The 26,163-nt window shown below is 42.5% G+C and overlaps 2 protein-coding genes across 4 annotated transcripts in view; both read right to left on the bottom strand.

Annotated features, from left to right (window-relative positions):
- The window catches only part of LOC140307783 (receptor-type tyrosine-protein phosphatase beta-like), a 66,123-nt gene extending 62,580 nt beyond the window's left edge, over positions 1–3,543 (bottom strand). For 2 of the 3 annotated variants that reach the window (XM_072386791.1, XM_072386792.1), the window contains exon 1: positions 1,207–1,407. In XM_072386791.1, coding sequence (XP_072242892.1) covers positions 1,207–1,263 — 57 coding nt within the window. In that variant the 5' untranslated portion in view covers positions 1,264–1,407. Of the gene's footprint in view, positions 1–1,206; positions 1,408–3,462 lie in introns of those variants that run through there. The other variant, XM_072386793.1, reaches the window with a different exon arrangement.
- Positions 1,306–25,400, bottom strand: LOC140306759 (uncharacterized). Its single transcript, XM_072385350.1, has 3 exons — positions 25,105–25,400; positions 3,463–5,588; positions 1,306–1,386 (listed from the first exon to the last, which is right to left on the bottom strand). Exons 1-3 carry the CDS (start codon positions 25,310–25,312, stop codon positions 1,306–1,308), a joined length of 2,415 nt encoding a protein of 804 aa, XP_072241451.1. The 5' UTR covers positions 25,313–25,400.
- Positions 25,401–26,163: the final 763 nt, after the last annotated feature.

Below are 26,163 nucleotides of genomic sequence, written 5' to 3'. Positions count from 1 at the left end.
CCAACCAACCAACCAAAAAAATCAATCAATCAACCAACCAACCATCCAACCAAAAAAATCAATCAATCAATCAATCAACCAACCAACCAACCAACCAACCAAAAAAATCAATCAATCAATCAACCAACCAACCAACCAACCAACCAACCAAAAAAATCAATCAATCAATCAATCAACCAACCAACCAACCAACCAAAAAAATCAATCAATCAATCAATCAACCAACCAACCAACCAACCAAAAAAATCAATCAATCAATCAACCAACCAACCAACCAACCAACCAACCAAAAAAATCAATCAATCAATCAATCAACCAACCAACCAACCAAAAAAATCAATCAATCAATCAATCAACCAACCAACCAACCAACCAAAAAAATCAATCAATCAATCAATCAATCAACCAACCAAAAAAAATCAATCAATCAATCAACCAACCAACCAAAAAAATCAATCAATCAATCAATCAACAGATTAATTATTGTAGGTTATTTTGAAAGTTGTTCTCAGTTCTTGTTTGGTTCCATTCAGGACAACTTCTGGTTTCTACAGTCCAGTCGATGTCACTCAGAGTGAATCTATGACTTTAGTCATCATGGAAACCAACTGGGAGAAGAGGCAGAGTTTATTTTAATGCATCATAGCTGGGAGGTTTCAGCTATATCACCTGTTCTCAGGTGGAGGACCTGATGCTTTACTCCACCTGAGGTCTCCTACATCCCTGCTGTCTGTCAGGAACTCTGCAGTTACAGTTTCCTTACTGTTGTTTTGCCATAAAGACTCACATGAAGCTAGCAAACATGCAGCCTTGTGTTAAACTGAAAGGGGGCAGATGGAAATATTGATCTATGATCAGACAGAGACCAGAAGATGCAGCTCAAACCCTCTGAAACAGTTTCCTCTGGTTCATTCGGCTCAGATCCTGAGAAACAAACACTTATTAAAGGTTATTAAAGGTGAAACCAAGGAGGAGGAAAGATTCCCACGAACAGCTGATCAGAGGTCCAACGAGTTCAAAAGATACCTGGTGAAAACATGAAAAACTGGAGATGAGCCTGTTTCTGCCTGCATTTAAATCTGTGCCATAAAACGAGTTGGTGAGAAAACAGATGATTGTTTTATTTGTTCTGCAGGAATCTGTGGTCACATCTGGTTTCTCGCTGTTTTAATGCCTTCTCCTCCCTCCCTTCCTGCATTGACTCACCTTCTTTACGCTCCACAACAACCCAAGAACCAAACATCCTGAGATGCCTCTGAGCATCGCTGCTTCACTCCTATTCGCCGAAAGGCAACATGGCGAGTTTCAGTACAGGCTGAAATACGGAGGGTCAGAAAAGTCTGATCCGTGTTTGCTGCCATGTGTGGAGGCATTTCCTGTCTGAATCTGTAGCAGCAGCATCATTTCAGAGGATGAAGCCTCAGTTAGAGGCTGAGCAGAAGCTGAAATGAGCGCCTCTTCTCCTCAACAAGCCTCCAAACTCTTCAGACTTTCACTGGGAACAGAAGCAGGCGGCTCTCTACAGACCGGCACCCCACCCTGCCTTCCTTCCTGCCTGCCTCGGACTGTTTCTACCGACCTTCAGCTTCAAATTGAACAGAATCAGCTATTGTTTGGCCTGAATGAGAGTTCTCCTTCCAGGAAGTGCCCAGCTCTAAGTATTGAGGCATTCAACCGGAGGCCAAGTCTCCTTCAGTGGCTCAGGTTTGGTCATCCTCATAGGAAGGATCTGAATCCCAGCTGTGTTGTGGCATGACTGATTCCATATTCTTAATTTAAGACTACATTAAAACTTCTGGCATGTACTGAAAAGTGGACATTTAGTTAGATTTGAAGACATTTGACTATAATCTTTATAGATGTTTATCAGGAATTAATCTAAAAACTTTTGTCCTCGTTGGCGTTCTAGAAAACTATCTCTAGTTTAAAAACCTAGTTTATAATCAAAGAAGACAAAGAACATCTGGAAACATTCCCATTTCAGTGGCTTGAATTTAGCTATTTCTGTACAAAAGTACTGTCAATCCCTTCCATATGTGGCACATTATAGGTTTTTCTCCAAATACAGCATCCCAGTGCACTACAAACCCAACAAACTGAAGGACTAAACACCCAAACACAAACTGAGCTGCAGTCCAGTGCGATGAGGGACACTGAGGACAGTAATGTCCACTTCCTGGTTCCAGAGAGGAGTCAAATGAACCATTGACAGTTCAGATCCAGAGTCATTTTAAACTGGATCTTTAGGCACTTTGTCACAAAGACACATCATTTGTTCCCATTTCTTTAGCTGCATCTATGAAAAACAGCAAAGAAAACACAGTTTGACAGACAGAAAATAGGATTTCTGCAGCAACAAGGTGATTCCCAAAGAGCTATTAGCTGAAAACTTGGCATATCTCATTTGAGGAAACTGGAAATATTGCCTATCAATGCAATAAAGAAATGAGGAATGAGGAAATCATCTTTTCATAGGAATCCTGCAGAGCTCAGATTCTGAACCAGAGCAGAAACTGGCTTTAATGAGATCTAGATGATTCCCAAAGAGCTATTAGCTGAAAACCTGGGAAAAATACCTGGACTTTTTGTTCTTGGATCTTGAAAACGTTTGAACTCTCATCCAAAAGCCTTCTTCGTGTCTAAATTAAATGGTGGGGGGCATCACTTTATAAGCAGGGAGCTGTTATCCACACATGGAGGGTCATTACAGTCCCATATGTCACTGAACCCCTGACCAAAGTGAGTGTTGTTAAAGTCATTCTCACCTATGAACCTTCTACCCTCATATGAGTGAATTTTGGTCACAGAACTCAAGAAGACTTTTAGCTTTTAACTCTTTTAACTGTGATCAAATCTACCCTCAGGTATGAATAAAGTTACCTAACCTAAAATAAGGAGAAAGGCTCCAGGCAAACACAGGAGAGATTATATCTCAGCTGGCTTGGGAACACCTTAATTTCCCCTGGGAGGCGGTGGTTGGGGAGAGGAAGTTCTGGGGATCTCTGCTGATACTTCCCTCTTAACCCAGTCTCAGATAAGTGGGAGAAAATGGATGGATACTAAAATTACTTTGTATCAATATAAATTAATTAGATTAATGAGAATTTTACATCAAATACAACGAAGCAAAATAAGCTCTTGCCCTCTCTTTGCTTTTGCTGTAATTAGCTTCTGATTATAGAACAGTAATTAGGAAATAACGGTAGCTTTTTTAACAACAAATTTTAAAAAAAGCAAAACAATTCAACGCTTTAGAGAGACATTAAAACAGTAGAAATAAAAAGCATGATTTAAAATTTAAACAAAAAGAAAGAAATAAGAACAATAGATCAAATCAGAACAATAAGCGGCCCTCTGGGGCCAGACCATGACGTCTTTAACTCTGTTTTAACTTCATACGTTACGAGTCTGAGATTAATGATGACAGCAGCTTTAAATGATGGAGGAAACAGAGACACTCACAGGTGTGGTGGTCGGAGATGAGGTTGTAGGTGAAGGAGTCCTGGTTGTTGAGGTGGTGGTGCTGACAGTGGTGGGTGATGTAGTTCTGATGGTTGTCGGGGTTGTAGAGGGGGCAAGTGTGGCTGCAGGTGTGGCTGCAGGTGTGACTGCAACTGTGACTCTGGATGTGGCTGCAGGTGTGGTAGCAGGTGTGGCAGCGGATGTGGCAGCGGATGTGGCAGCGGATGTGGCAGCGGATGTGGCAGCGGATGTGGCTGCAGGTATGGCAGCGGATGTGGCAGCGGATGTGGCTGCAGGTATGGCAGCGGATGTGGCTGCAGGTATGGCAGCGGATGTGGCTGCAGGTGTGGCTGCAGGTATGGCAGCGGATGTGGCAGCGGATGTGGCAGCGGATGTGGCTGCAGGTATGGCAGCGGATGTGGCTGCAGGTATGGCAGCGGATGTGGCTGCAGATGTGGCAGCGGATGTGGCAGCGGATGTGGCTGCAGGTATGGCAGCGGATGTGGCTGCAGGTATGGCAGCGGATGTGGCAGCAGATGTGGCAGCAGATGTGGCAGCGGATGTGGCAGCGGATGTGGCAGCGGATGTGGCAGCGGATGTGGCTGCAGGTAGGGCAGCGGATGTGGCTGCAGATGTGGCAGCGGATGTGGCAGCGGATGTGGCAGCGGATGTGGCAGCGGATGTGGCTGCAGGTAGGGCAGCGGATGTGGCAGCGGATGTGGCTGCAGATGTGGCAGCGGATGTGGCAGCGGATGTGGCTGCAGGTATGGCAGCGGATGTGGCTGCAGGTATGGCAGTGGATGTGGCTGCAGGTATGGCAGCGGATGTGGCAGCGGATGTGGCAGCGGATGTGGCTGCAGTTATGGCAGCGGATGTGGCAGCGGATGTGGCTGCAGGTATGGCAGCGGATGTGGCAGCGGATGTGGCTGCACGTATGGCAGCGGATGTGGCAGCGGATGTGGCTGCAGGTATGGCAGCGGATGTGGCAGCGGATGTGGCAGCGGATGTGGCAGCGGATGTGGCAGCGGATGTGGCAGCGGATGTGGCAGCGGATGTGGCTGCAGGTATGGCAGCGGATGTGGCAGCGGATGTGGCAGCGGATGTGGCTGCAGGTATGGCAGCGGATGTGGCAGCGGATGTGGCAGCGGATGTGGCAGCGGATGTGGCTGCGGATGTGGCAGCGGATGTGGCTGCAGGTATGGCAGCAGATGTGGCAGCGGATGTGGCTGCAGGTATGGCAGCAGATGTGGCAGCGGATGTGGCTGAAGGTATGGCAGCGGATGTGGCAGCGGATGTGGCAGCGGATGTGGCAGCGGATGTGGCTGCAGGTGTGGTTTCCGATAAGGTTGTTGCAGCTGTTGCAGCTGCAGGTGTGGATCCTTCTGTCAGGGTCACTGAGTCGTCAGGATGATGGGTGGAGCCTGCAGCTGTGGGTGGAGTCTGGGACTCTGTATCCTGGCTGTGGGGGGTGGATGATGGACCTGCCTCAGTCATGGATGCAGATGTCAGGTGTGCTGCTGCAGCTATGTTAGCTGTGGTGGGTGGGGCTGAGGTGCAGCTCTCCCTGTCAGTAGCTGACATCGATGAGACATCTCGGTTTGACTCAGAAACAGCAGAGAAACTCTCATAAGCTGTGGATCCAGGCAAGATGTCAGACAGAACTGTGAGGTCCGTTTCACCTGAGTTCACCTGTGGGATAGCTGAGGAAACCAGCTTCTTGTCTCCAGTGGACTCAGACTGGCCTGTTGTCAGGGACATCAATGTTCTGAAGCTTTCTGGCTGCACTGATGCTGCTTCAGTCCTGAACTGGGAGTCATTTCCTCCTGATGCGCTCTCTGATTGGTCGGTGATAGCAACAGCCGGACTTGACACATTTTGGTTGGCTTTTAAAGCTGACATCTGTGAAGGGGAAACATCTGGATGTAAATCCGGAGGTTTGGTGGCGTTCACATGTGCTGAAGTTCCCTTGGCTGTCGAACTGTGAACACCGGCGATGCCACTGTGTCGGGTGGTTCTGTGGGTTCTGTCTGTATCAGTTAAGGGCTCATTGGTGCTCCTTCTAGCAGGGGTTCTGATGGTACTGGAGAGCTTCACCGGTACATGTGTGGTGGAGGTGGATGTAAAGTCTGAAAATGAAAAGAAAGAGAATTTAGAAGAAACAGAAACTGATCCACAAAGTGTGTCTCATCACATGATCAGAACAATAAAAGAACTCTTGTGTTATGACTTCTGAGATGAGATCAGGAAGAACACGGCTGACGGGTTTCCTGCCTGACTCAAAGAATAAGGAGACTGGATTGCCACCTTTCATCTGACCTGGGTTCAAATGAAAGGTCCTACCTCCATCAGGGGTCCTCAGGCAGACCCCCTTATCCTAACTGCCTACCTGTAAGTCTTTGGATAAAAGCGTGAAATGCATAAATATAAACATCATCCTCTGCGTCAGAAGCCAAACACATGCTAACATGCTAACACGCTAACATGCTAACATGCTAACACGCTAACATGCTAACATGCTAACACGCTCATATCACACGCTCTGACCAGTTAACAGTCGGTCCAGAGTCCAGAGGAGGACTGAACCACCAGCCCGATTCTCAGCAGTCCCTCTGAGTAATTTACACTGAGTAAATCGTTATCCGTTATATGGATCTCGAGTCATCTGTATAGCGTCTGACTTTCACCAAACTGTTCTCGGGGAGTAAATGAACGTATTTTATGCCAGAAATAAGGTCCAGGATTAAAAAAACGAACTTCCCCTTTAACAGTAACTTTTAGTTGTAATTAAAAAGGTGAATTTTAAGTGTATTTGTTGTACTTTTGTGCACTAAAGTAGAATAACCTGCTGTCTGTGAACTAATTTACATGTTTGATCTGGAAAATAGAGTTTACTTAATTTGTTTTCTGATACTGAAAAATCTTTTTCATATAAAACTGCATTTCCATGAATGAAAATTAGTATCTAATAGTAATTTGCCAACAAGCTTTCTTATTACTTACAGGTTTAAACACCAGTGGAAAAAATGCACTCAAATTTAGGCTCCAATGTCATATAAATATGCTAAAACTTTAAGGGATTCAAATATATATATATATATCATATATTATCATATATCTATATTCACTTTTAAGTTCACTGTCAGAATAACTATTGTGGGAATATAATCTCAGTACATACAAAACTAAATTTAACATTTAAATGTGAAACAATTGGACTTCAGGAACTGCAGATAACTTTAATATATAAGGTGTTTTCTTTTGATATATTCTTGAAATATAATAATTGTACGATAGTGTGTGAAAAGTGTGACATCAGCAGAATTTTCACTGACCACTGACCCCTAAACACAGAAAAAACTGATTCTGAAACTCGGTACAGAACCGAACCTCAGAACAGAACATCAGAGGAACAGAACACAAAAGGAACAGAACATCAGAGGAACAGAACATCAGAGGAACAGAAAACAAAAGGAACAGAACATCAGAGGAACAGAACACAAAAGGAACAGAACATCAGAGGAACAGAACACAAAAGGAACAGAAAACAAAAGGAACAGAACACCATAGGAACAGAACATCAGAGGAACAGAACATCAGAGGAACAGAACATCAGAGGAACAGAACACAAAAGGAACAGAAAACAAAAGGAACAGAACACCATAGGAACAGAACATCAGAGGAACAGAACATCAGAGGAACAGAACACATAAGGAACAGAACATCAGAGGAACAGAACATAAGAGGAAGAGAAAACAAAAGGAACAGAACATCAGAGGAACAGAACATAAGAGGAAGAGAAAACAAAAGGAACAGAACACAGAAGGAACAGAAAACAAAAGGAACAGAACATCAGAGGAACAGAACACAGAAGGAACAGAACATCAGAGGAACAGAACACATAAGGAACAGAACATCAGAGGAACAGAACATAAGAGGAAGAGAAAACAAAAGGAACAGAACACAGAAGGAACAGAACATCAGAGGAACAGAAAACAAAATGAACAGAACACCAGAGGAACAGAACACAAAAGGAACAGAACACAGAAGGAACAGAACATCAGAGGAACAGAACATAAGAGGAAGAGAAAACAAAAGGAACAGAACACATAAGGAACAGAACATCAGAGGAACAGAACACAGAAGGAACAGAACATCAGAGGAACAGAACACAAAAGGAACAGAACATCAGAGGAACAGAACACAAAAGGAACAGAACACCAGAGGAACAGAACACAAAAGGAACAGAAAACAAAAGGAACAGAACACCAGAGGAACAGAACATCAGAGGAACAGAACACCAAAGGAACAGAAAACAAAAGAAACAGAACATCAGAGGAACAGAACACAAAAGGAACAGAAAACAAAAGGAACAGAACACCATAGGAACAGAACATCAGAGGAACAGAACACAAAAGGAACAGAAAACAAAAGGAACAGAACATCAGAGGAACAGAACACAGAAGGAACAGAACATCAGAGGAACAGAACACAAAAGGAACAGAACACCAAAGGAACAGAACACCAGAGGAACAGAACATAAGAGGAAGAGAAAACAAAAGGAACAGAACACATAAGGAACAGAACATCAGAGGAACAGAACACAGAAGGAACAGAACATCAGAGGAACATAACATAAGAGGAAGAGAAAACAAAAGGAACAGAACATAAGAGGAAGAGAAAACAAAAGGAACAGAACACAGAAGGAACAGAAAACAAAAGGAACAGAACATCAGAGGAACAGAACACAGAAGGAACAGAACATCAGAGGAACAGAACACATAAGGAACAGAACATCAGAGGAACAGAACATAAGAGGAAGAGAAAACAAAATGAACAGAACACCAGAGGAACAGAACACCAGAGGAACAGAACACAAAAGGAACAGAACACAGAAGGAACAGAACATCAGAGGAACAGAACATAAGAGGAAGAGAAAACAAAAGGAACAGAACACATAAGGAACAGAACACCAGAGGAACAGAACACCAGAGGAACAGAACACCAGAGGAACAGAACACAAAAGGAACAGAACACCAGAGGAACAGAACACCAGAGGAACAGAACATCAGAGGAACAGAACATAAGAGGAAGAGAAAACAAAAGGAACAGAAAACAAAAGGAACAGAACATCAGAGGAACAGAACACCAGAGGAACAGAACACAAAAGGAACAGAACACCAGAGGAACAGAACATCAGAGGAACAGAACATAAGAGGAAGAGAAAACAAAAGGAACAGAACACAGAAGGAACAGAACATCAGAGGAACAGAACACCAGAGGAACAGAACACAAAAGGAACAGAACACAAAAGGAACAGAACACCAGAGGAACAGAACACCAGAGGAACAGAACACCAGAGGAACAGAACACCAGAGGAACAGAACACCAGAGGAACAGAACATCAGAGGAACAGAACACAAAAGGAACAGAACATCAGAGGAACAGAACACAAAAGGAACAGAACACCAGAGGAACAGAACACCAGAGGAACAGAACATCAGAGGAACAGAACATAAGAGGAAGAGAAAACAAAAGGAACAGAAAACAAAAGGAACAGAACATCAGAGGAACAGAACACCAGAGGAACAGAACACAAAAGGAACAGAACACCAGAGGAACAGAACATCAGAGGAACAGAACATAAGAGGAAGAGAAAACAAAAGGAACAGAACACAGAAGGAACAGAACATCAGAGGAACAGAACACCAGAGGAACAGAACACAAAAGGAACAGAACACCAGAGGAACAGAACACCAGAGGAACAGAACACCAGAGGAACAGAACATCAGAGGAACAGAACACCAGAGGAACAGAACACAAAAGGAACAGAACACCAAAGGAACAGAACACCAGAGGAACAGAAAACAAAAGGAACAGAACACATAAGGAACAGAACACCAGAGGAACAGAACATCAGAGGAACAGAACACAAAAGGAACAGAACACAAAAGGAACAGAACACAAAAGGAACAGAACACAAGAGGAACAGAAAACAAAAGGAACAGAACACAAAAGGAACAGAACACCAGAGGAACAGAACATAAGAGGAACAGAACACAAAAGGAACAGAACACCAGAGGAACAGAAAACAAAAGGAACAGAACACAAAAGGAACAGAACACCAGAGGAACAGAACATCAGAGGAACAGAACACCAGAGGAACAGAACATCAGAGGAACAGAACACCATAGGAACAGAAAACAAAAGGAACAGAACACCAGAGGAACAGAACACAAAAGGAACAGAACACCAGAGGAACAGAAAACAAAAGGAACAGAACACCAGAGGAACAGAACATCAGAGGAACAGAACACAAGAGGAACAGAACATCAGAGGAACAGAACATAAGAGGAAGAGAAAACAAAAGGAACAGAACACAGAAGGAACAGAACATCAGAGGAACAGAAAACAAAATGAACAGAACATCAGAGGAACAGAACATAAGAGGAAGAGAAAACAAAAGGAACAGAACACAGAAGGAACAGAACATCAGAGGAACAGAACATCAGAGGAACAGAACACCATAGGAACAGAAAACAAAAGGAACAGAACATCAGAGGAACAGAACACAAAAGGAACAGAACATCAGAGGAACAGAACACAAAAGGAACAGAACACCAGAGGAACAGAACATCAGAGGAACAGAACATAAGAGGAAGAGAAAACAAAAGGAACAGAACACAAAAGGAACAGAACACCAGAGGAACAGAACACAAAAGGAACAGAACATCAGAGGAACAGAACACAGAAGGAACAGAACATCAGAGGAACAGAACACAAAAGGAACAGAACATCAGAGGAACAGAAAACAAAAGGAACAGAACATCAGAGGAACAGAACACAGAAGGAACAGAACATCAGAGGAACAGAACACAAAAGGAACAGAACATCAGAGGAACAGAACACAAAAGGAACAGAACATCAGAGGAACAGAACACAAAAGGAACAGAACACCAGAGGAACAGAACATCAGAGGAACAGAAAACAAAAGGAACAGAACATCAGAGGAACAGAACACAAAAGGAACAGAACATCAGAGGAACAGAACACAAAAGGAACAGAACATCAGAGGAACAGAACACAAAAGGAACAGAAAACAAAAGGAACAGAACACCATAGGAACAGAACATCAGAGGAACAGAACACAAAAGGAACAGAAAACAAAAGGAACAGAACATCAGAGGAACAGAACACAGAAGGAACAGAACATCAGAGGAACAGAACACAAAAGGAACAGAACATCAGAGGAACAGAACATAAGAGGAAGAGAAAACAAAAGGAACAGAACACAGAAGGAACAGAACATCAGAGGAACAGAAAACAAAATGAACAGAACACCAGAGGAACAGAACACCAGAGGAACAGAACACAAAAGGAACAGATTACCAGAGGAACAGAACATCAGAGGAACAGAACATAAGAGGAAGAGAAAACAAAAGGAACAGAACACATAAGGAACAGAACATCAGAGGAACAGAACACAGAAGGAACAGAACATCAGAGGAACAGAACACAAAAGGAACAGAACATCAGAGGAACAGAACACAAAAGGAACAGAACACCAGAGGAACAGAACATCAGAGGAACAGAACATAAGAGGAAGAGAAAACAAAAGGAACAGAACACAGACGGAACAGAACATCAGAGGAACAGAACACCAGAGGAACAGAACACAAAAGGAACAGAACACCAGAGGAACAGAACATCAGAGGAACAGAACATAAGAGGAAGAGAACACAAAAGGAACAGAATATCAGAGGAACAGAACACAGAAGGAACAGAACATCAGAGGAACAGAACACCAGAGGAACAGAACACAAAAGGAACAGAACACCAGAGGAACAGAAAACAAAAGGAACAGAACACATAAGGAACAGAACACCAGAGGAACAGAACATCAGAGGAACAGAACACAAAAGGAACAGAACACAAAAGGAACAGAACACAAGAGGAACAGAAAACAAAAGGAACAGAACACCAGAGGAACAGAACACAAAAGGAACAGAACACCAGAGGAACAGAAAACAAAAGGAACAGAACACATAAGGAACAGAACACCAGAGGAACAGAACATCAGAGGAACAGAACACAAAAGGAACAGAACACAAAAGGAACAGAACACAAAAGGAACAGAACACAAAAGGAACAGAACACCAGAGGAACAGAAAACAAAAGGAACAGAACACAAAAGGAACAGAACACCAGAGGAACAGAACATGCGAGGAACAGAACACAAAAGGAACAGAACACCAGAGGAACAGAACATAAGAGGAACAGAACACAAAAGGAACAGAACATAAGAGGAACAGAACACAAAAGGAACAGAACACATAAGGAACAGAACACCAGAGGAACAGAAAACAAAAGGAACAGAACATCAGAGGAACAGAACATCAGAGGAACAGAACACCAGAGGAACAGAACATCAGAGGAACAGAACACCATAGGAACAGAAAACAAAAGGAACAGAACACCAGAGGAACAGAACACAAAAGGAACAGAACACCAGAGGAACAGAAAACAAAAGGAACAGAACACCAGAGGAACAGAACATCAGAGGAACAGAACACCAGAGGAACAGAACACCAGAGGAACAGAACACAAAAGGAACAGAACATCAGAGGAACAGAACACAAAAGGAACAGAACACATAAGGAACAGAACACCAGAGGAACAGAACATCAGAGGAACAGAACATAAGAGGAAGAGAAAACAAAAGGAACAGAACACAGAAGGAACAGAACATCAGAGGAACAGAACACAAAAGGAACAGAACACCAGAGGAACAGAACACAAAAGGAACAGAACATCAGAGGAACAGAACACAAAAGGAACAGAACACATAAGGAACAGAACACCAGAGGAACAGAACATCAGAGGAACAGAACATAAGAGGAAGAGAAAACAAAAGGAACAGAACATCAGAGGAACAGAACACATAAGGAACAGAACACCAGAGGAACAGAAAACAAAAGGAACAGAACACATAAGGAACAGAACACCAGAGGAACAGAACATCAGAGGAACAGAACACAAAAGGAACAGAACACAAAAGGAACAGAACACAAAAGGAACAGAACACAAAAGGAACAGAACACCAGAGGAACAGAACATCAGAGGAACAGAACACAAAAGGAACAGAACACAAAAGGAACAGAACACAAAAGGAACAGAACACAAGAGGAACAGAAAACAAAAGGAACAGAACACAAAAGGAACAGAACACCAGAGGAACAGAACATCAGAGGAACAGAACACAAAAGGAACAGAACACAAAAGGAACAGAACACAAAAGGAACAGAACATCAGAGGAACAGAACACAAAAGGAACAGAACACAAAAGGAACAGAACATAAGAGGAACAGAACACAAAAGGAACAGAACACCAGAGGAACAGAAAACAAAAGGAACAGAACATCAGAGGAACAGAACATCAGAGGAACAGAACACATAAGGAACAGAACACCAGAGGAACAGAACATCAGAGGAACAGAACACCAGAGGAACAGAAAACAAAAGGAACAGAACACCAGAGGAACAGAACACAAAAGGAACAGAACACCAGAGGAACAGAAAACAAAAGGAACAGAACACAGAAGGAACAGAACATCAGAGGAACAGAAAACAAAATGAACAGAACATCAGAGGAACAGAACATAAGAGGAAGAAAAAACAAAAGGAACAGAACACATAAGGAACAGAACATCAGAGGAACAGAACATAAGAGGAAGAGAAAACAAAAGGAACAGAACACAGAAGGAACAGAACATCAGAGGAACAGAAAACAAAATGAACAGAACATCAGAGGAACAGAACATAAGAGGAAGAAAAAACAAAAGGAACAGAACATATAAGGAACAGAACATCAGAGGAACAGAACATCAGAGGAACAGAACATAAGAGGAAGGGAAAACAAAAGGAACAGAACATCAGAGGAACAGAACACAGAAGGAACAGAAAACAAAAGGAACAGAACATCAGAGGAACAGAACATCAGAGGAACAGAACACATAAGGAACAGAACACCAGAGGAACAGAACACATAAGGAACAGAACACCAGAGGAACAGAAAACAAAAGGAACAGAACACATAAGGAACAGAACACCAGAGGAACAGAACATCAGAGGAACAGAACACAAAAGGAACAGAACACAAAAGGAACAGAACACAAGAGGAACAGAAAACAAAAGGAACAGAACACAAAAGGAACAGAACACCAGAGGAACAGAACATCAGTGGAACAGAACACAAAAGGAACAGAACACAAAAGGAACAGAACATAAGAGGAACAGAACACAAAAGGAACAGAACACCAGAGGAACAGAAAACAAAAGGAACAGAACACAAAAGGAACAGAACACCAGAGGAACAGAACACAAAAGGAACAGAACACAAAAGGAACAGAACATAAGAGGAACAGAACACAAAAGGAACAGAACACATAAGGAACAGAACACCAGAGGAACAGAACATCAGAGGAACAGAACACAAAAGGAACAGAACACAAAAGGAACAGAACACCAGAGGAACAGAAAACAAAAGGAACAGAACATCAGAGGAACAGAACATCAGAGGAACAGAACACAAAAGGAACAGAACACAAAAGGAACAGAACACAAAAGGAACAGAACATAAGAGGAACAGAACACAAAAGGAACAGAACACCAGAGGAACAGAAAACAAAAGGAACAGAACATCAGAGGAACAGAACATCAGAGGAACAGAACATCAGAGGAACAGAACACCATAGGAACAGAACATCAGAGGAACAGAACATAAGAGGAAGAGAAAACAAAAGGAACAGAACACAGAAGGAACAGAACATCAGAGGAACAGAAAACAAAATGAACAGAACATCAGAGGAACAGAACATAAGAGGAAGAGAAAACAAAAGGAACAGAACACAGAAGGAACAGAACATCAGAGGAACAGAACACCAGAGGAACAGAACACAAAAGGAACAGAACATCAGAGGAACAGAACACAAAAGGAACAGAACACATAAGGAACAGAACACCAGAGGAACAGAACATAAGAGGAAGAGAAAACAAAAGGAACAGAACACAGAAGGAACAGAACACCAGAGGAACAGAACATCAGAGGAACAGAACACAAAAGGAACAGAACACAAAAGGAACAGAACACAAAAGGAACAGAACATAAGAGGAACAGAACACAAAAGGAACAGAACACCAGAGGAACAGAACATAAGAGGAACAGAACACAAAAGGAACAGAACATCAGAGGAACAGAACATAAGAGGAAGAGAAAACAAAAGGAACAGAACACAGAAGGAACAGAACATCAGAGGAACAGAACACCAGAGGAACAGAACACAAAAGGAACAGAACACCAGAGGAACAGAACACAAAAGGAACAGAACACCAGAGGAACAGAAAACAAAAGGAACAGAACACCAGAGGAACAGAACACAAAAGGAACAGAACACATAAGGAACAGAACACCAGAGGAACAGAACATCAGAGGAACAGAACATAAGAGGAAGAGAAAACAAAAGGAACAGAACACAGAAGGAACAGAACATCAGAGGAACAGAACACCAGAGGAACAGAACACAAAAGGAACAGAACACCAGAGGAACAGAAAACAAAAGGAACAGAACACATAAGGAACAGAACACCAGAGGAACAGAAAACAAAAGGAACAGAACACAGAAGGAACAGAACATCAGAGGAACAGAAAACAAAATGAACAGAACATCAGAGGAACAGAACATAAGAGGAAGAGAAAACAAAAGGAACAGAACACAGAAGGAACAGAACATCAGAGGAACAGAACACCAGAGGAACAGAACATCAGAGGAACAGAACACAAAAGGAACAGAACACCAGAGGAACAGAACACAAAAGGAACAGAACACATAAGGAACAGAACACCAGAGGAACAGAACATCAGAGGAACAGAACATCAGAGGAACAGAACACCAGAGGAACAGAAAACAAAAGGAACAGAACACAAAAGGAACAGAACACCAGAGGAACAGAAAACAAAAGGAACAGAACACATAAGGAACAGAACACCAGAGGAACAGAAAACAAAAGGAACAGAACACAGAAGGAACAGAACATCAGAGGAACAGAAAACAAAAGGAACAGAACATCAGAGGAACAGAACATCAGAGGAACAGAACACATAAGGAACAGAACATCAGAGGAACAGAACATCAGAGGAACAGAACACATAAGGAACAGAACATCAGAGGAACAGAACATCAGAGGAACAGAACATCAGAGGAACAGAAAACAAAAGGAACAGAACATCAGAGGAACAGAACATCAGAGGAACAGAAAACAAAAGGAACAGAACATCAGAGGAACAGAACACATAAGGAACAGAACATCAGAGGAACAGAACATAAGAGGAACAGAACACAAAAGGAACAGAACACCAGAGGAACAGAACACCAGAGGAACAGAACATCAGAGGAACAGAACATAAGAGGAAGAGAAAACAAAAGGAACAGAACACCAGAGGAACAGAAAACAAAAGGAACAGAACACAGAAGGAACAGAACATCAGAGGAACAGAACACCAGAGGAACAGAACACAAAAGGAACAGAACACCAGAGGAACAGAACACCAGAGGAACAGAACATCAGAGGAACAGAACATAAGAGGAAGAGAAAACAAAAGGAACAGAACACAGAAGGAACAGAACATCAGAGGAACAGAAAACAAAATGAACAGAACATCAGAGGAACAGAACATCAGAGGAACAGAACACAGAAGGAACAGAACATCAGAGGAACAGAACACCATAGGAACAGAACATCAGAGGAACAGAACATAAGAGGAAGAGAAAACAAAAGGAACAGAACACAGAAGGAACAGAACATCAGAGGAACAGAACACCAGAGGAACAGAACACAAAAGGAACAGAACATCAGAGGAACAGAACACAAAAGGAACAGAACACATAAGGAACAGAACAGCAGAGGAACAGAACATCAGAGGAACAGAACATAAGAGGAAGAGAAAACAAAAGGAACAGAACACAGAAGGAACAGAACACAAAAGGAACAGAACACAAAAGGAACAGAACATAAGAGGAACAGAACACAAAAGGAACAGAACACCAGAGGAACAGAACATAAGAGGAACAGAACACAAAAGGAACAGAACATCAGAGGAACAGAACATAAGAGGAAGAGAAAACAAAAGGAACAGAACATAGAAGGAACAGAACATCAGAGGAACAGAACACCAGAGGAACAGAACATCAGAGGAACAGAACATAAGAGGAAGAGAAAACAAAAGGAACAGAACACAGAAGGAACAGAACATCAGAGGAACAGAACACCAGAGGAACAGAACACAAAAGGAACAGAACACCAGAGGAACAGAAAACAAAAGGAACAGAACACAAAAGGAACAGAACACCAGAGGAACAGAACATCAGAGGAACAGAACACAAAAGGAACAGAACACCAGAGGAACAGAAAACAAAAGGAACAGAACACATAAGGAACAGAACACCAGAGGAACAGAACATCAGAGGAACAGAACACAAAAGGAACAGAACACCAGAGGAACAGAAAACAAAAGGAACAGAACATCAGAGGAACAGAACACCAGAGGAACAGAACACCATAGGAACAGAAAACAAAAGGAACAGAACATCAGAGGAACAGAAAACAAAAGGAACAGAACACCAGAGGAACAGAACATCAGAGGAACAGAACACAAGAGGAACAGAACACAGAAGGAACAGAACATCAGAGGAACAGAACATCAGAGGAACAGAACATCAGAGGAACAGAACACCAGAGGAACAGAACACCATAGGAACAAAAAACAAAAGGAACAGAACATCAGAGGAACAGAAAACAAAAGGAACAGAACACCAGAGGAACAGAACATCAGAGGAACAGAACACAAGAGGAACAGAACACCAGGGGAACAGAACATCAGAGGAACAGAACACAAAAGGAACAGCTCACCAGAGGAACAGAACATCAGAGGAACAGAACATCAGAGGAACAGAACACAAAAGGAACAGAACACCAGAGGAACAGAAAACAAAAGGAACAGAACACAGAAGGAACAGAACATCAGAGGAACAGAACACCAGAGGAACAGAACACAAAAGGAACAGAACACCAGAGGAACAGAAAACAAAAGGAACAGAACACATAAGGAACAGAACACCAGAGGAACAGAACATCAGAGGAACAGAACACAAAAGGAACAGAACACCAGAGGAACAGAAAACAAAAGGAACAGAACACGAGAGGAACAGAACACCAGAGGAACAGAAAACAAAAGGAACAGAACACATAAGGAACAGAACACCAGAGGAACAGAAAACAAAAGGAACAGAACACAAAAGGAACAGAACACCAGAGGAACAGAAAACAAAAGGAACAGAACACATAAGGAACAGAACACCAGAGGAACAGAAAACAAAAGGAACAGAACACAAAAGGAACAGAACACCAGAGGAACAGAAAACAAAAGGAACAGAACACAAAAGGAACAGAACACCAGAGGAACAGAAAACAAAAGGAACAGAACACATAAGGAACAGAACACCAGAGGAACAGAACATCAGAGGAACAGAACACAAAAGGAACAGAACACCAGAGGAACAGAACACAAAAGGAACAGAACACCAGAGGAACAGAAAACAAAAGGAACAGAACACATAAGGAACAGAACATCAGAGGAACAGAACATCAGAGGAACAGAACACAAAAGGAACAGAACACCAGAGGAACAGAAAACAAAAGGAACAGAACACGAGAGGAACAGAACACAAAAGGAACAGAACACATAAGGAACAGAACACCAGAGGAACAGAACATCAGAGGAACAGAACATAAGAGGAAGAGAAAACAAAAGGAACAGAACACAGAAGGAACAGAACATCAGAGGAACAGAACACCAGAGGAACAGAACACAAAAGGAACAGAACACCAGAGGAACAGAAAACAAAAGGAACAGAACACCAGAGGAACAGAACACAAAAGGAACAGAACACCAGAGGAACAGAAAACAAAAGGAACAGAACACGAGAGGAACAGAACACATAAGGAACAGAACACCAGAGGAACAGAACATCAGAGGAACAGAACATAAGAGGAAGAGAAAACAAAAGGAACAGAACACAGAAGGAACAGAACATCAGAGGAACAGAACACCAGAGGAACAGAACACAAAAGGAACAGAACACCAGAGGAACACAAAACAAAAGGAACAGAACACATAAGGAACAGAACACCAGAGGAACAGAACATCAGAGGAACAGAACACAAAAGGAACAGAACACCAGAGGAACAGAAAACAAAAGGAACAGAACATCAGAGGAACAGAACACCAGAGGAACAGAACACCATAGGAACAGAAAACAAAAGGAACAGAACATCAGAGGAACAGAACACAAGAGGAACAGAACACAGAAGGAACAGAACATCAGAGGAACAGAAAACAAAATGAACAGAACATCAGAGGAACAGAACATAAGAGGAAGAGAAAACAAAAGGAACAGAACACAGAAGGAACAGAACATCAGAGGAACAGAACACCAGAGGAACAGAACATCAGAGGAACAGAACACAAAAGGAACAGAACACCAGAGGAACATAACACAAAAGGAACAGAACACATAAGGAACAGAACACCAGAGAAACAGAACATCAGAGGAACAGAACATCAGAGGAACAGAAAACAAAAGGAACAGAACATCAGAGGAACAGAACATCAGAGGAACAGAACACATAAGGAACAGAACATCAGAGGAACAGAACATAAGAGGAAGAGAACACATAAGGAACAGAACACCAGAGGAACAGAACATCAGAGGAACAGAACATCAGAGGAACAGAAAACAAAAGGAACAGAACATCAGAGGAACAGAACATCAGAGGAACAGAAAACAAAAGGAACAGAACATCAGAGGAACAGAACACATAAGGAACAGAACATCAGAGGAACAGAACATAAGAGGAAGAGAAAACAAAAGGAACAGAACACAAAAGGAACAGAACACCAGAGGAACAGAAAACAAAAGGAACAGAACACAGAAGGAACAGAACATCAGAGGAACAGAACACCAGAGGAACAGAACACAAAAGGAACAGAACACCAGAGGAACAGAACACCAGAGGAACAGAACATCAGAGGAACAGAACATAAGAGGAAGAGAAAACAAAAGGAACAGAACACAGAAGGAACAGAACATCAGAGGAACAGAACACCAGAGGAACAGAACACAAAAGGAACAGAACACCAGAGGAACAGAAAACAAAAGGAACAGAACACATAAGGAACAGAACACAGAAGGAACAGAACATCAGAGGAACACAACATCAGAGGAACAGAACACAAAAGGAACAGAACACCAGAGGAACAGAAAACAAAAGGAACAGAACACATAAGGAACAGAACATCAGAGGAACAGAACACAAAAGGAACAGAACACATAAGGAACAGAACACCAGAGGAACAGAACATCAGAGGAACAGAAAACAAAAGGAACAGAACATCAGAGGAACAGAACATCAGAGGAACAGAAAACAAAAGGAACAGAACATCAGAGGAACAGAACATCAGAGGAACAGAACACATAAGGAACAGAACATCAGAGGAACAGAACACCAGAGGAACAGAAAACAAAAGGAACAGAACACAGAAGGAACAGAACATCAGAGGAACAGAACACCAGAGGAACAGAACACAAAAGGAACAGAACACATAAGGAACAGAACACCAGAGAAACAGAACATCAGAGGAACAGAACATCAGAGGAACAGAACATCAGAGGAACAGAACACCAGAGGAACAGAACACCAGAGGAACAGAACATCAGAGGAACAGAACATAAGAGGAAGAGAAAACAAAAGGAACAGAACACAGAAGGAACAGAACATCAGAGGAACAGAACACCAGAGGAACAGAACACAAAAGGAACAGAACACAAAAGGAACAGAACACAAAAGGAACAGAACACAAAAGGAACAGAACACCAGAGGAACAGAAAACAAAAGGAACAGAACACATAAGGAACAGAACACAGAAGGAACAGAACATCAGAGGAACAGAACATCAGAGGAACAGAACACAAAAGGAACAGAACACCAGAGGAACAGAAAACAAAAGGAACAGAACACATAAGGAACAGAACACCAGAGGAACAGAACATCAGAGGAACAGAACACAAAAGGAACAGAACACCAGAGGAACAGAAAACAAAAGGAACAGAACATCAGAGGAACAGAACATCAGAGGAACAGAACACCAGAGGAACAGAACACCATAGGAACAGAAAACAAAAGGAACAGAACATCAGAGGAACAGAACATCAGAGGAACAGAACACCAGAGGAACAGAACACCATAGGAACAGAAAACAAAAGGAACAGAACATCAGAGGAACAGAAAACAAAAGGAACAGAACACCAGAGGAACAGAACATCAGAGGAACAGAACACAAGAGGAACAGAACACAGAAGGAACAGAACACCAGAGGAACAGAACACCATAGGAACAGAAAACAAAAGGAACAGAACATCAGAGGAACAGAAAACAAAAGGAACAGAACACCAGAGGAACAGAACATCAGAGGAACAGAACACAAGAGGAACAGAACACCAGAGGAACAGAACATCAGAGGAACAGAACACAAAAGGAACAGAACACCAGAGGAACAGAACATCAGAGGAACAGAACACAAAAGGAACAGAACACCAGAGGAACAGAAAACAAAAGGAACAGAACACAGAAGGAACAGAACATCAGAGGAACAGAACACCAGAGGAACAGAACACAAAAGGAACAGAACACCAGAGGAACAGAAAACAAAAGGAACAGAACACATAAGGAACAGAACACCAGAGGAACAGAACATCAGAGGAACAGAACACAGAAGGAACAGAACATCAGAGGAACAGAACATCAGAGGAACAGAACACCAGAGGAACAGAACACCATAGGAACAGAAAACAAAAGGAACAGAACATCAGAGGAACAGAAAACAAAAGGAACAGAACACCAGAGGAACAGAACATCAGAGGAACAGAACACAAGAGGAACAGAACACCAGAGGAACAGAACATCAGAGGAACAGAACACAAAAGGAACAGAACACCAGAGGAACAGAACACAAGAGGAACAGAACACCAGAGGAACAGAACATCAGAGGAACAGAACACAAAAGGAACAGAACACCAGAGGAACAGAAAACAAAAGGAACAGAACACAGAAGGAACAGAACATCAGAGGAACAGAACACCAGAGGAACAGAACACAAAAGGAACAGAACACCAGAGGAACAGAAAACAAAAGGAACAGAACACAGAAGGAACAGAACATCAGAGGAACAGAACACCAGAGGAACAGAAAACAAAAGGAACAGAACACCAGAGGAACAGAACATCAGAGGAACAGAACACAAAAGGAACAGAACATCAGAGGAACAGAACATAAGAGGAAGAGAAAACAAAAGGAACAGAACACAGAAGGAACAGAACACCAGAGGAACAGAACATCAGAGGAACAGAACACAAAAGGAACAGAACATCAGAGGAACAGAACATAAGAGGAAGAGAAAACAAAAGGAACAGAACACAGAAGGAACAGAACATCAGAGGAACAGAACACCAGAGGAACAGAACACAAAAGGAACAGAACACCAGAGGAACAGAACATCAGAGGAACAGAACACAAAAGGAACAGAACACCAGAGGAACAGAACATCAGAGGAACAGAACACATAAGGAACAGAACACCAGAGGAACAGAACATCAGAGGAACAGAACACAAAAGGAACAGAACACAAAAGGAACAGAACACCAGAGGAACAGAACATCAGAGGAACAGAACACCAGAGGAACAGAACACAAAAGGAACAGAACACCAGAGGAACAGAACATCAGAGGAACAGAACACAAAAGGAACAGAACACCAGAGGAACAGAACATCAGAGGAACAGAACACAAAAGGAACAGAACATCAGAGGAACAGAACATAAGAGGAAGAGAAAACAAAAGGAACAGAACACAGAAGGAACAGAACATCAGAGGAACAGAACACCAGAGGAACAGAACACAAGAGGAACAGAACACAGAAGGAACAGAACACCAGAGGAACAGAACATCAGAGGAACAGAACACAAAAGGAACAGAACATCAGAGGAACAGAACATAAGAGGAAGAGAAAACAAAAGGAACAGAACACAGAAGGAACAGAACATCAGAGGAACAGAACATCAGAGGAACAGAACACAAGAGGAACAGAACACAGAAGGAACAGAACACCAGAGGAACAGAACATCAGAGGAACAGAACACAAAAGGAACAGAACATCAGAGGAACAGAACATAAGAGGAAGAGAAAACAAAAGGAACAGAACACAGAAGGAACAGAACATCAGAGGAACAGAACACCAGAGGAACAGAACACAAAAGGAACAGAACACCAGAGGAACAGAACATCAGAGGAACAGAACACAAAAGGAACAGAACACATAAGGAACAGAACACCAGAGGAACAGAACACCAGAGGAACAGAACACAAAAGGAACAGAACACCAGAGGAACAGAACATCAGAGGAACAGAACACAAAAGGAACAGAACACCAGAGGAACAGAACATCAGAGGAACAGAACACAAAAGGAACAGAACACAAAAGGAACAGAACACCAGAGGAACAGAACATCAGAGGAACAGAACATCAGAGGAACAGAACACAAAAGGAACAGAACACCAGAGGAACAGAACATCAGAGGAACAGAACACAAAAGGAACAGAACACAAAAGGAACAGAACACCAGAGGAACAGAACACATAAGGAACAGAACACCAGAGGAACAGAACACCAGAGGAACAGAACATCAGAGGAACAGAAAACAAAAGGAACAGAACATCAGAGGAACAGAACATCAGAGGAACAGAACACATAAGGAACAGAACACATAAGGAACAGAACATCAGAGGAACAGAACACCAGAGGAACAGAACACAAAAGGAACAGAACACATAAGGAACAGAACATCAGAGGAACAGAACACCAGAGGAACAGAACACCAGAGGAACAGAACACAAAAGGAACAGAACATCAGAGGAACAGAACACCAGAGGAACAGAACACAAAAGGAACAGAACACATAAGGAACAGAACATCAGAGGAACAGAACACCAGAGGAACAGAACACCAGAGGAACAGAAAACAAAAGGAACAGAACACATAAGGAACAGAACACCAGAGGAACAGAACACATAAGGAACAGAACACCAGAGGAACAGAAAACAAAAGGAACAGAACACATAAGGAACAGAACACAAAAGGAACAGAACACCAGAGGAACAGAAAACAAAAGGAACAGAACACCAGAGGAACAGAACATCAGAGGAACAGAACACCAGAGGAACAGAACACAAAAGGAACAGAACACATAAGGAACAGAACATCAGAGGAACAGAACATCAGAGGAACAGAACACATAAGGAACAGAACACATAAGGAACAGAACATCAGAGGAACAGAACACCAGAGGAACAGAACACAAAAGGAACAGAACATCAGAGGAACATAAAACATAAGGAACAGAACACAAAAGGAACAGAACATCAGAGGAACAGAACACATAAGGAACAGAACACATAAGGAACAGAACATCAGAGGAACAGAACACAAAAGGAACAGAACACATAAGGAACAGAACACCAGAGGAACAGAACATCAGAGGAACAGAAAACAAAAGGAACAGAACATCAGAGGAACAGAACACATAAGGAACAGAACATCAGAGGAACAGAACACCAGAGGAACAGAAAACAAAAGGAACAGAACACAAAAGGAACAGAACACCAGAGGAACAGAACACCAGAGGAACAGAACACCAGAGGAACAGAACACCAGAGGAACAGAACACAAAAGGAACAGAACATCAGAGGAACAGAACACCAGAGGAACAGAAAACAAAAGGAACAGAACACAAAAGGAACAGAACACCAGAGGAACAGAACACCAGAGGAACAGAACACAAAAGGAACAGAACATCAGAGGAACAGAACATCAGAGGAACAGAACATCAGAGGAACAGAACACCAGAGGAACAGAACACAAAAGGAACAGAACATCAGAGGAACAGAACATCAGAGGAACAGAACACCAGAGGAACAGAACACCAGAGGAACAGAACACAAAAGGAACAGAACATCAGAGGAACAGAACACAAAAGGAACAGAACACAAAAGGAACAGAACACCAGAGGAACAGAACACCAGAGGAACAGAACACATAAGGAACAGAACATCAGAGGAACAGAACACAAAAGGAACAGAACAACACAGAATACCAGACATTTTGATTCTATGTCTGAGTTTAATATCCAGTTTATGAATATAAATATATATATATATATATATAAATAAAGTCTAGTCCAGTCTCAGCTGTTAAAGCTCATGAAGTTTTTTGAGATCAAAGCGATTCCATCATGTGAAGCTTTTCAGTTCAGAGGATCCAAAAATCTCGGTGAACTCTTGTTTTCAGATAAGAAAATAAGCTCCTCGTCCATCAGGAGGCTAACGGATCACCAGCGTACGCTACCAGCACCGCAGTTTACCAGCTTTAGAACACCCCCTGAACACACCAAACATCTGGGGTTAACCTTGCTGAACTCACCCTGATCACATACACAGCTGGACCACAGGAGCAGAACCAGAACCAGAACCGGGGCCTCCATGTTGCTCTGCTGCTGCTCTCCTGGCTCTGATGAGCCCGACTGGAGTGCAGGAGGGAAGTGTGTCTCTGAGGGAGGAAAAGTCAGCCAGCAGCACTTCCTTCTATTCAATTGTTGCAGGTTTGTGAGTGTTGCTGGAAACGCTCGCATGTCGGAAATACCAGAGGACGTCCCTCATGTTCGGTTGTTCTAACAAACATCCAGAAGGAGGACAGCTGCATGAGGAGAAGGTTAGCAGAACCAAACACCAAACCAAAGACTCTTCAGCTCAACCCAGATGTTTCTGACCTCAGCTCTTCTTTTATTCTGAAGCTCCTCCCACTGTTCATTAGAAACTTTCCACAATGAACAATAAAAAAGACTTTAACCTGTTGAACAGACAGAAGTGATTCTCAGCATCTTCTCTGACCTCCTTCTCTTTATAAAACAGAACCAGACCCAGAATCTGCAACATCAACACTCAGTGAAAGCTGCTCCAGACTCATGTTTCCCTCCTTCAGCTTCCTTTAATGACTCTTTTTAATGCTTTGAACTGAGGAATCTGAGTCCATTCCTGCTGAATCCCAGATTCCAGCTGCTCAGCAGTCCCTGGTTGCTGTTGCCTGGTTCTCCTCTTGTTGTTGGTGTTGGTTTTCGGCAGATTTTGGAGCATCCTTAAGGCTGATGTCTAAAGAAATGATTCTCAGAGTCTTCACCAGGATCTGAAGCATCAACACGCAGTAAAAGTTGTTCCTTTAATGACTCTTTTTAATACTTAGACCTTGGTAAAATGTTTAAAAGGTTTTGGACATAAAGAAACTGTATTCCTGCTGTTTTGGGCTGTTTTTAGGCTGTTTTTAGGCAGGTTTTAGGCTGGTTTTAGGCTGGTTTTAGGTTGGTTTTAGGCTGTTTTTAGGCTGTTTTTAGGCTGTTTTTAGGCTGTTTTTGGCTGTTTTTAGGCTGGTTTTAGGCTGGTTTTAGGTTGGTTTTAGGCTGGTTTTAGGCTGGTTTTAGGCTGGTTT

The sequence above is a fragment of the Leuresthes tenuis genome, unplaced genomic scaffold, assembly GCF_036924035.1.
Source record: "Leuresthes tenuis unplaced genomic scaffold, fLeuTen1.0.hap1 SCAF_5, whole genome shotgun sequence".
Taxonomy (NCBI): Eukaryota; Metazoa; Chordata; class Actinopteri; order Atheriniformes; family Atherinopsidae; genus Leuresthes; species Leuresthes tenuis.
Note: the sequence above shows the minus strand (reverse complement) of the source record. Positions and strands in the feature narration are given on the sequence as shown.

What these genes read in the sequence shown, in the direction of transcription:
- LOC140306759 (XM_072385350.1), bottom strand. Translation starts at nt 25,312, where the DNA reads ATGCGAGCGTTTCCAGCAACACTCACAAACCTGCAACAATTGAATAGA. An exon ending in CAGCTGTGTATGTGATCAGG is followed by an intron (nt 5,589 to 25,104) that starts GTGAGTTCAGCA and finishes TTTCATTTTCAG; the next exon opens with ACTTTACATCCACCTCCACC. An exon ending in CATCTCCGACCACCACACCT is followed by an intron (nt 1,387 to 3,462) that starts GTGAGTGTCTCT and finishes CTGCTGCTACAG; the next exon opens with ATTCAGACAGGAAATGCCTC.